Raw genomic sequence first — 12,829 nt, 5'->3', positions numbered from 1 at the left:
TCTCTTGATGACCTTGGACCCACCATAAAACATAGAAGACAACTTGAAAGAATGGGAGGCTGTGCTGGAGTGATAAAGGAGAGGAGGGAGCAGAAGTATAGCACTATGGAGATGAAATGTGGTTGCAGCTCAGTTGGTAGACCACATGGAGCTTTCACAGATGGCCCTGGCTTTGATAGGGTATGATATGTGTGTGAGAGGTTAGATTGAGAGCAAGAAATGGTATAAAGCCATTTGGATGACAGGACTACTGAAGATCGAGGCCTAAGTGATCATAGGAATGAAGAATATTCTGTGTGGACAATTCTCACCTGCGCAGTTCATAAACCTGGTGTCAGTGAGAAGAATTCAGATGCTACAGACTGAAACACACCCGTTTAATTTCTTATTGGGTTTTGTGTAATTTATTGAAGCCGCCAAACAGTTAATTATTATGATTATATGACCGTGTGCTTAATGGATGAAGGCTATCATTTTTCCTGCTGGTTTCGGGGGTATTTCAACCGAGTGCGGCTGTTCTGAGATTGAATAATGGAAATGATAGAAAGTTTGTCTATTATTAAGGACCACAAAGGTTGCGATGTAAAAACTGATATATATATATTTCCTACTAACACACAAATGCTGGGGCAGTTGCTGCCTTTGCCTTACACGACTAATCACAGTTATATCTTTTATTGGTTGCTGATTTCCAGTCCTTCGTCACACGCAATGCTGATGGTTAACATTCACAACAATCCTCACTGCAATCCATGGTTGTTGCTGGCCGACGCGGTTGACGCGAAACACGTAATTCGGCACTTGTCACCTTTGGTTTCACATCACTCGCAAATAGGTATTAGTGAGGGTCAACCCCACGACGATCAGGGCGACGTGCTCACTCGTCATACTCCGGTGAATTTTACTCGACCACCATTCTTGCCCGTCTTTCCCGCACTACTTCTCACTCGACGCTATCTAGTACTACTCTGCACTCGACACTTGTCTCACTGCCTCCTGCAGCGCTTGACAATCGACTCCCGTCTACTATCGACCTGGGCTTCGGATACTAGCATCTATGGTCGTGGGTTCACGGATCCCTTATAAGACTTTGAGGCAGCTGAGTGTGCCAACTCAACACATTGTGCTTGATTTTATCATCAGTCAAAAAAAAAAATTCCAGGATTTAATAACATGAAACAGGATAGATAACTACACAGCACATAGAGGTAGTGTTGAGTGGCAGACAGGCACATTGAAAGGAGAGAAGGGCAATGATTATACAGGTATGCTTGGTGGTTGGGGGTAAGACAAGGAGTAGAGTAGTGATGGACAAGGATATTGTGTAGGTTTTGTGGGTGGCCAGGATTAGGACTTTCGCTTATTGTGTCCTTAAATGAGAAATATCCCCCGCAAACTGCTAACAATGGTATTCTGATATTTACCCAACCTATGCAGTATCCTTATTTGCTTTTATTTCACTCTTGCTCCTACACCTTACTCCATGGCCCATATTGCTGTAAAAGACCTAGAAGCCATGTTCCATACGTCCATGATCCTATAACTTCCTGTCTTCCACCTGTTTCTACGTCCTTCGCTGCTCCCTCTTGAGCCTCAGACATGCCTTCTGTTTCATCTCCCCCCCCCCCCCCTCCCCCTCCAATGTGCCTATGTTTTCCCTTTCTATGTTTCTTTCATATACTGTACACAAAATCAAATTGGTTTCCTGTCAGATACAGAAGACTTTCCTCTGTTGAGGGATTTCAGTTGCTTTTCCATCCCTTTGTTACTAATTTCAATACTTCATTTTGTGGCTCATACAACAATTTAAAAGAGAGACTACAGTGCTATATTTCTCTGTGAAACAGTTTTGGCAAAAGACACTAGTATTTTGGTGATTTCTCGATCGTCCTTTGTTTCGTACCATTATTGTCACGGACAGATGTCTTTGATCCATTTACTGATTTAACATGAGACCAAAACTTCTTAGGATTGTCCGTCAAGTTGGTAGAATTTTTCTTTCAAATTTGGTGAATACTTCTTGCATGAACCTCCTTATGCTAATTTTGGTTCTTTTCCATTCCTCACAACTTTGTTCGGCACATATCAATCTAAAGCATATCATATCATGCTTTTTGACTTTTTTAATTGATGCTCAGCAATATCAGTGGCGGAGATAAAATTTCATGTTGACCTGTCGTGTAATCTGAAATCTGTTTCAGATGTGCTTATTAACATTAAAGGCCTATGGAAGGTCAGTTTCCTGGCTTCAGATTTGTTGATTTTATGTTTGATTAGTAAGCAAATACAAGACTTGGTATTCTGTTGCAGTGACATATGCTCTGACTATTTTCTGTAAGTTGCAATAATAGCTTTATATGCAGTGTAGAAAAATAACAATGTATGAACAAAAATAAGATGCTAATGAATAAGCCTATGGAAGTATATTTACTAGATCAGAGAGACTGAATAACTACTACAATTGGAAGTGACAGATAAAAATAAAGAAGCTGAGTGGAAAAACATAAAAAGCTACATCCATAAAACTGCACCCAAAGCTTTAGGAAAACACACAAAAAAAGAGGCCCACAGCTGTGAAATGATGAAATATGTAAAACTATAGAAGAGAAGAGAAAAACCTACAAAGCCTATTTGCAGACCTGTGAAGATTTAGATAAGGTTATATATAATTCCAAATTAATATTATTAAAAGCATAAATCGAGAAACTATGAACAAGTCGTGGGATCAGTTTGTGAGCAATATCAAAGACAACATTCATGGAAAGCAAACAATGGTCTACGAAGTAATGAAAAATTATAACAAAGGAGAAAAGGACACAGCTAATATAAACAGTGCATTGGTAAAGAAATATACTACACATTACGAAAATCTGTGGTATTATGACGTGTTGTTGTTGTTGTGGTCTTCAGTCCTGAGACTGGTTTGATGCAGCTCTCCATGCTACTCTATCATGTGCAAGCTTCTTCATCTCCCAGTACCTACTGCAACCTACATCCTTCTGAATCTGCTTAGTGTATTCATCTCTTGGTCTCCCTCTACGATTTTTACCCTCCACGCTGCCCTCCAATACTAAATTGGTGATCCCTTGATGCGTCAACACATGTCCTACCAACCGATCCCTTCTTCTAGTCAAGTTGTGCCACGAACTTCTCTTCTCCCCAATCCTATTCAATACTTCCTCATTAGTTATGTGATCTACCCATCTAATCTTCAGCATTCTTCTGTAGCACCACATTTCAAAAGCTTCTATTCTCTTCTTGTCCAAACTATTTATTGTCCATGTTTCACTTTCATACATGGCTACACTCCATACAAATACTTTCAGAAATGACTTCCTGGCACTTAAATCTATACTCGATGTTAACAAATTTTTCTTCTTCAGAAACGCTTTCCTTGCCATTGCCAGTCTACATTTTATATCCTCTCTACTTCGACCATCATCAGTTATTTTGCTCCCCAAATAACAAAATTCCTTTACTACTTTAAGTGTCTCATTTCCTAATCTAATTCCCTCAGCATCACCCGATTTAATTTGACTACATTCCATTATCCTCGTTTTGCTTTTGTTGATGTTCATCTTATACCCTCCTTTCAAGACACTATCCATTCCATTCAACTGCTCTTCTTCCAAGTCCTTTGCTGTCTCTGACAGAACTACAATGTCATTGGCGAACCTCAAAGTTTTTATTACTTCTCCATGGATCTTAATACCAACTCCGAATTTTTCTTTTGTTTCCTTCACTGCTTGCTCAATATACAGATTGAATAACATCGGGGAGAGACTACAACCCTGTCTCACTCCCTTCCCAAACACTGCTTCCCTTTCATGCCCCTCCACTCTTATAACTGCCATCTGGTTTCTGTACAAATTGTAAATAGCCTTTTGCTCCCTGTATTTTACCCCTGCCACCTTCAGAATTTGAAAGAGAGTATTCCAGTCAACATTGTCAAAAGCTTTCTGTAAGTCTACAAATGCTAGAAACATAGGTTTGCCTTTCCTTAATCTAGCTTCTAAGATAAGTCGTAGGGTCAGTATTCCCTCACGTGTCCCAACATTTCTACGGAATCCGAACTGATCTTCCCCGAGGTCGGCTTCTACTAGTTTTTCCATTCGTCTGTAACTTTAACCTATCCATTTCCCTTTTTAAATTTTCTAACCTACCTGCCCGATTAAGGGATCTGACATTCCACGCTCCGATCCGTAGAACGCCAGTTTTCTTTCTCCTGTAACAGAAGTAATGTGGCTGAAGATACTGAGGTAACATAAGCAGTTTATACACAGAGTAAAAGAGATCACTCCTCGAAAAGCAGAAGTATATGAATCCTTCCACTCCATGGTTATAGTGCATCAACCTTAGTGTCATATTTTCAGTAAGAAAAACAATCTAAGCTGCAAATGATGTGAGGAACTTTATTTACATGTTTCATTTTCGAGGCATCTTCAGAATTTGTTTAGGAACTACAGGTAACATGTGAGTCATAAATAACCAAAACTTTGGTGTGCATCTTCTGCAAAGGCTTGACCTAAAGGGCTGCACTTCTAATCTTGAAACATAAATATTGCAACACAAATTGTAGTAGTTGTAAATACATAAGAACATACACATTCTTTGTATTTATGACAGCTGCAATTTGTGTTGCAATATTTATGTTTCAAGATTACTGGTGGGACCCTATCTTAGGATTGCTGCATGCCGTCGCAGGAGGCGCATACCAAAATTTTGGCTATTTATGACATATATGTTACCTGCAGTTCCCAAACAAATTCTAAAGAGGACTTGAAAAGGGGGGGGGGGGGGGGGGAAGTTTTCTTTCTTTTTTGTGTGTGCATGTCAGTGACTCAAGACTTCAGCTTTTTGTGTGTAGTCTCCTTTGCTCCTTAAGTACTTTCATTCTGCCAGAACTTTCATTAAAATATTTATATTGCTTATACATAGGATTTACTTACAAGTAAAGAACTCAGTGAATCACTTTTCAAAACAAAAAACCAAAAAGCAACAGGAGAAGATGGAATTAATGTATATTTTATAAATTATGGTGGCATATTTCTGAACATCAGGATACTGTGTTTACATAACATGTGCTTGTCACAGAGGAATGCCATTGCTCTCTCTTTTAAAAAAATTGAAATGAATGTGAAAATTATTGATGTGTATCTCAAATAGGCATGGAATGTAAGATATACATCAGAATTATGTGTAAAAAGTACAAATAATGAATGAAGCACTTCTTTCACAAGTTTTTTTTTTTTTTTTTTTTTAAAAAGGGCAGAACTTGTATCGATAACATGCCTATTATGAAATAACTGATAGCAAAAAGAAGAGAGTACATTAACAAAACCCTCATAGCATATACCTATATATATTATATGAAGGCATTTGAACAAAAAGACAGACAACTTAATCACTGCATACAAGTCGAGGAAACTGCATCAAGAATACAATATGAATATCTATTGCTAAGAAGTAATGGCATTTAAAGGAGTCAAACATATAAGATCAGCTATCTTGGAAATCAAATAAGTTATCCAGATGATGATGATGATGATGACGATGATGATGATGATGTAGATAAAAAATGTAAAATTCAGTACATGTGCATGATACTGTGAACAGAACTTTAAAAAATAAGATGAGGAAATATACTAAAATTATGTAAAACTATTGTAGCTTCTATATTTCTTTATGGTGGTGAGACTTTGACACCTACCAAAGAATAGATATATAAGCTTTAAGCATCTGAAATATGATATTTCTAAGGGATATGGAAGGATGTACAAATTTAGATGAAATCAAAAATGTAGGTATTAAAAAAAAAGAGTTAAAAATTGAACAGTGAACAGTGTAATAGATGAATACAGAAATAAATGGAAGAACAGTGTGGAAAGAATGTGAGAGCGGAATTACCACTACAGACTAGGATATATGTGGTTTTGGAAAGCTGAAGAAGAGATTGTATGAATGAGGCTGATCCACAAAGATGGAACATACATCATTCCTAATCGCTGGGGATGGTGGTGGTTACCTCTCAAATGGGATGCACCCTGTCTTGTGATGTCAAATGAGAAGTAATTTGAATGAATAAGATGTAGTGGCATGCAATCAAAAAAAGACTTTAATTAGCCTGTTAACCACACTTGTTTGAAAAAAAAATGAATGCTCCTTTAATTTAGATTACACTAAAGGGCCCATATGCACAATTGTGTAAGGTAAATGTCAGTTTTCAGATAGCTGTGTAGATGTTGCAAGAAAGCTGAATATTTATTTACAGAACAAATGCTGCTGTTCTCCTGAACAGTTCAATCACCTGACTTTTCACATATTGATTCAGTAGTTGGTTAATTTTTAATGGGCTTGTGTATTGACCAGCAGTGTTGAGTTTTAGAGACACAAATGTGAGGTATCTAGGTTCACTCCTCAGGGACATGTTCAAAGCCTGTTTGACGAGATGCTGCAACACAACTCTTGTTAACAGTATAACATTTGGTAGCCTCTCTAAATACTAGTGCTGGATGTGAAAGGTTGTTTCAGTATGATATGCATTTAATCATTGTCGCTGTAGAACTTATGTAAACTAAATTACGTTCATTTATAGTGGTGTCCTCGTGATGTTGAAGTGTTAACTTGTGATAATGCACACAACATGAGTGCCAGTTTTTTTTCTGTCTTAATAAAATCTCTGTCCACCATTTCTCATAATACATAAGAACAAAAAAATTTCATGATAAGTGTATGTCTTTTTTAAAAATATATGTCTTGCTTATTTGCCCTGGAGCCCATAAGTAATACAAGTGTACCAGATTTTGATCGAGTATTCTTTAATAATTCATTTCATTAATGAACATGTCACATTACATTTCTTACAGTGAACAAATGTTAATTGAGGCAAAACTCTTCTACATTTTCTCAGTGTGTGTTCTGTGTCATTTATATATGATGTGTTAGCTGTACCCTCCAGATTGTATTACCAAAGTGTCAACGTATCATAGACTGACTCACTCCACACCTCAGAAGAAATGTTGGCAAACCACCAAATTGTTGCACCGTTTACTGGCAAATAAATTGAAGTTTTGACAGTACAAAAACAAAACGACGACATTTAGAATTCAAGATTCAGTTTTTGGCAACTCTGACTGTGTGTAAAATGTTACACTCCTATTTGTTGAAGAAAATAATTTATTCTTTTACAGGAGGTCCACTTGATGTCATGAGTCGACGAATGTTGTGTGCTGGAACTCAGTCATTAGCTAATGAGCTTGTACCCAAATTGAAGCAGTATTATCCTGAACGTGATTAACTGAATGTATGCATGCAGAAAATTTTATCAGAGGATTTGAATTCCAGTGATTTCATAAGATTGTTCTTTTCATAACTACATAATTTTTCTTTTAAATTGGGGAGTGGAGGGGGATACTTGATGTTACAAATCAGAAGCTCAGAAGGATAAAGTTTGTTCCCCATTAACAATTCATAGTTTTGTTGCTGGACCCATGATTAAATGTGAAGCACAGTAAATCATGAATATTTTTTTAGTTTGCTTATTTCCATATCTGTGGCAAGCTAACAGTCGATGTATTGTATTGTATACCTGCTGTGCTATACATTATTAGTTAAATTAACATTTGTCCACATTTTGCCTCCTGATTATTATCCATCAGTTGCTTAGGTGACCAAATTTATAAAAAACAGCTTTCAATTTTATGATCATGTATTACAGTTTTTAAGTAGCCATATTATATGCTAAACAGAGGTCTAAAAACTGCACTGCAGATTCAGATGCACTAATGTCAGAGCCATTAATTTGTGCTGTTCCTTAACATGGAATACAGTTTGTTATCGTGTAAAAATTCATTACATCAGTGCAATTTCTTTGCTGCCATTAGTTGTATTTCAGCTTTTTGAATTACTGAATATTTTTATCAATTTTCTGTAGAAAGATATTAAAATACTTAAATCATTTACTCATTAAATTCTGTGTTCAAAATGTAAGTTAAAGGATGTCATCAGATAAGTAGTGTTATATATTTGAGCATTTTGTGAACTAAGTTACACGTGCAATTCTATTAAGTGATAAATATTTTAAAAGCCGTCATTAGTCACCTAGTAAAACAGCAATATATTTGGCCTTGTGATGCTCAGTAAATTTGTCAACACTTTCCTACTTCAATATGTTGACAAAGCAAGGAACAAGTATTGAATCATTTGTTGTGAATCTCAGTTGTGGTGGTATCGTACATATTATCTAGTCTCATGTTACCATATTATTGTAAAACTTTTCAGTGAACTATTTTGTAGAAGATGGTTGATTACTCATAGTATATGGGTTTATAAATGGTTTAGAAATGGGTGGATGTCTAGTAAAATTACTTTATGTTATGTGAACTTTGTAACAGTGATAGCATTTATTTTTCTGTGATAACAAAGGGCCCATATAAGAGATACATGATTTCCCCTTGCTGCAAATAAACTAGTGAATTTTAATATTTGACCAGATACAATTAGTATGACATTTTCAAATAAGTTTGGTTGCATGCAGTGAGCGAGTTAGAACTTTTGTGTTGAGAAGAAAACATTGAAACTCAGGAAATTTGTGACATAATAAATGTTGTACATACAGAAAATAGTGAGGTCTGCTGCATTTTATTTGAGAGTACAAATGATTGTGAATTTCCACATGGGTGTATGAGTATTTAATAAGTGGAACAACATGTAAACAATTTGAGTTACAGATTTTAATGGTTGTTAATCAGTTTCTGTACTTAATTGTATTCAGTGAAATATATCATCAGTAGAATAGATAGGTTCATTTAAGACTTTTCTCTCTCATTTCTACATTCTTAGTTGATCAGAAACAACACACTTTCATAAATGCATTTTTTCATGTGCTGTTCACTTCATGTGAGAAACTTTAATTCTCTTGCATTGGATTTTCACAGTATTAAATGTACAAGCTATTATCGTTTGTAAATGTAATCTAATTGTGGTATCACAGGGGAATGTCGCTTGATTTCATACACTTGCATTATTTCATTTCGTGTACATTTATCCTGCCACTCATAATGCATTGTTAAATGTTTGCAGTGATGTTGGACGAGATACATGTGCTTTGTATGTTTACAATATTTTATGGATAACAACCAATAAAACTTGATAAAGTATCTGGAAGCTTTCAGTTAACAAAAATACTTAAATTGGTGAAATATTCTGTAACTTGTAAGGTGCCATCTGTCATTGTATTTTGATATGTCTTGCATATCACATACTCATTTAACATTTTGAACTGCCAGTAGCACATACAAGATGAGACATTCATATATTCCTATTATTACTAAAATTCCCAACCTCCACCTGGTATTATCTACGTATCTACATCACTCTTCTGTTGCTTTTTTAGGAAAGAAAATTAAGACTGCAGAAAGCACATTTTTGTTTTTGATGACCAAAGCTTCAGTTTTTCATTTAACAGTGGTGTTATTGTGAATAGTTCAACAAATACTTTTGATATAAATGATATGCTTAACTTCATTAGATAAATGTATTCATATTTGTAGTTGATGTGAAATTTTTTTCTACTATCAGTTAATGCCATTTCTTCTTAATCTGAGCAAACTGTTTTCAAAAACTCAAGTGGACACACTCTTAAATATTCAATTTTCTGTCTTTTGTTGCTGTTAACACTAACAGTTAGTTCCTATTTGTTATGTATACCTGAGATGCAGATGCATTTCCTTTGCTTTTCGATTAATGTTCTGCTTGAAACTGTAAAGCGCCAGTGCAAAACGTTATGTAAAGACAATATGATGCTAGTTACTATTTCCTACTGATATCCTGCAGTACCTGATTTGTTGTGATGTCCTCTGGTGTTTGTAAAATAAATATATTTATTTTGTGTTGACTTTTTTTGTTTGCTTCATTAATTTTGCTTTGCATTGTAATCACAGGAAAGTACCGAATTGTGGAGAACATAATTGATCAGTTACATAGTGCTTAAAACATTCTTATTTTACCTTACAACTGTGTAGGGGACTTCATTTTCATTTGGAGTTTTTGATATAACTTTTCTTAATGTTGTGAAATGCATTTAGGTGATAGCATCTAAAACAATACCAGTGAATCAAGGACAATGTGAAATTTTAACTACGCATAAACTGATAGCTTACCAACATTAGAAGACTCAGGATATATTAAAGAACTGAAAGTGTGATCTTAGCCGTTTCTTTTGCTGATTTTTCACTTAACATACATTTTACCAGTCTCATAGTGGAATGTTTGAATAAAACTACTGAGTGGGCATCACCATGGTTCCAGCTATCTGATAGCTGACTAAGTATCCTCATTTTTGTGCCTTGAACCATAAGTATTGTAACTTTAAGAGTTCATCGTGCCTTAGAATGAAGACTTCTTCTCTTTAAGGTCATCATGAATAGAAACTAAATGAGCCATAGAGCTGTTTGGGGGACTACCTGGAGAAAATATCCTGAGGATTTTCATTATTGCCTCTGAATTGTAAAGATACGTAACTTTCAACATATTTCCAAATTTTTTTAATAATTTCTCTGGATTGATTACTTGTAGAGTAATTAATTGACCCATCTTCTTTTGAGATAACTTCATTGGTGTCACTCACATTCTTGTCATAATTATCTCCAGCAAAAAGCTAGTGGCTCAGTTCAAAGCAGAAGACAAGGGTTCTGCAGTAAAACCCTTTAGAATGCCCCCCCCCCTTTTTTTTTTTTAAGCCTTTGACTGCTCTGGACACTTTTATGTGCACCGTTGATCTTTCTGCCAAATGCTCTAAACCGTATATATGCACCCCCCTTACTGCTGCCTTTGTGCTCCCTATGTATTAACATGGCTGGCCAGTTGGGATCTCTGTATGCTCTGGACACATTAACGCACGAGTTACCTAGCGGCCAAGTTCCCAGTTAGAGCGGCCAAGTAGCTGCATTTCCACCCACAGTACTAAGCGGCTTTCCATCGTTCGGTTTGTGTGTATTTGCTGTGGTGACCTTATTTGTGTTGCTGTTTCTATCATCTTTTCTGACTGAGAAAATAGCACGTTGCTGTGGTTGTGTAGAGGAAGAAACCATGAGGATGGTGACAGGCAGTTACACTTGGTACTTGACATCACAGAAAAAAGAAACAGAAGTAGAATGTCAGATGCCTTAGTATAAAGACCATTCCAGTGGCGTGTACATCTTGTGATGTAACAACAAATAGGTTTCGTATCCCACGAAGAATACTGTAAACGTTAATGTGTCTAATGCCACAATATTCTTTTTTGATGAGACATTAAATGCTGTTAAAAGATGTAGCCTACATCTCTCCATTGAAAAAATTATAGTTACGTCTATATCTTGGTAGCTAGAAAAGTTTAGAGTATTAATCATACACCAATATATGCAGCTCTCTGCATGCTGTCATTTACAAATAAAACCTCATTTCAATAAATTGAACTGTTTATGAAATAGAACAGCTGTTATGACCATATGATTTATGTTGCGCATGGCCAGAACACCAGACACAATATGTGGAACTCTCTCATGGGTATAAAAGCCAGTATCTTGAGAATAGTGATATATATCGCTCTGCTGTCATCTTTACGTAGGATTCTGATGTTAGCTACATTTAATACACTGCAATCAATGTTTTAAAATGAACCATATGCAAAGTCTACACAATGTGTTTTTACTTCTGCAAAAATCTTAAAATTTCATTCAGTGTTTTATTTAACTGGATGCAGCACAAACAAATAACAAAAAGAAATTCAGTTCATCAGGCAAAGAAGTGAAAGAATTAAAATTTTGCCAAATAGCGTTCTTAAATGTAATTCTTCAGGCTTTCCTGGCGAGGTGTTGTCATGTCGATTAATCGGGTTTCTGCCAGTTATTCACGTCTTTCCTGCACAATATTTCAACTGTGTGACTCGCAGTCTTCTTCAGGTGCTGTCTGATACTGATTCCAGTGTGGAACAAGTCCGGTATTTATGGCTACGTTCTGCTAGGCATTCCCTCTGCGATCTGCGCCATGTCTGGCACTTTGTCTGTGGTGTGTGCCGAACAATAGCAATGGTTGTAGCATTTTCTTCTAGCTGCGACTGTTCCGAAAGCTGTGCGTGTACTTTGTCGTTGTTATCCCTTGTCAATATAGCTGAATTAGCTTCTGAATGATGTCCAAGCTGTGCTAGATGTTTTATCTTCTGATTGCCGCCATTTGAGTCGTTCTATGAATTTGGACGTTCTGTTCCCATGGTGTGCTGTATTAGGCATTCCATCCAAAATTCCTGCCCCACCCCCAGGATGGCTGCAGTGTTATTTTCAGGCTGATTGTGTTCAAATTGACACTCGAGGCTTGGAAGAATGTGTGTCTGTTGTCTGAGGTACATCCTTTGTTACATGTACTGGACTGTTATCTCTGATTCTGGCTTTATACTTGTGTCGCTTGGGGTCTGGATGTTACCTCCATTGCATCTTCAGAAGGTTGAGTGTTGGGTTCCAAGTGGAGCTCAGCTGGGAACCAGTGTCCCAGTTAATGAGATTCTCCGCGACCTTAATCTCAATAGCTTCTTTGATGATGCTGTCCCAATATCTTGATGTTTCTGTTAAAATTTTGGCATCGTTATACTTTGTAGAATGATTGAGTTCCAAACAATGCTCGGCAATCGCTGACTTGGTTGTCTGTCTGTCTGGTGTGCCTTTGTTGCTCTTTGCATCTGATGTCAACAGTTGTAACAGTTGTCATTGCCATGTGGCCAATGTATGCCATACCACATTTACATGGTACTTGGTAAACACATGGTTTCTGTAGACGCAGGTCATCCTTCACCCTC

General features: G+C 36.5%; 1 protein-coding gene across 2 annotated transcripts in view; it reads left to right on the top strand.

Annotated features, from left to right (window-relative positions):
- LOC126481328 (inositol monophosphatase 2-like) overlaps positions 1–9,895 on the top strand; it is a 47,290-nt gene extending 37,395 nt beyond the window's left edge. For both annotated transcript variants that reach the window (XM_050104996.1, XM_050104995.1), the window contains one exon: positions 7,191–9,895. In XM_050104996.1, the coding sequence (XP_049960953.1) occupies positions 7,191–7,297 (107 nt within the window). In that variant the 3' untranslated portion in view covers positions 7,298–9,895. The remainder of the gene's footprint in view (positions 1–7,190) is intronic.
- The last annotated feature ends 2,934 nt before the right edge of the window (positions 9,896–12,829 follow it).

This window comes from Schistocerca serialis, chromosome 5, assembly GCF_023864345.2.
Source record: "Schistocerca serialis cubense isolate TAMUIC-IGC-003099 chromosome 5, iqSchSeri2.2, whole genome shotgun sequence".
Lineage (NCBI taxonomy): Eukaryota > Metazoa > Arthropoda > Insecta > Orthoptera > Acrididae > Schistocerca > Schistocerca serialis.
Note: the sequence above shows the minus strand (reverse complement) of the source record. Positions and strands in the feature narration are given on the sequence as shown.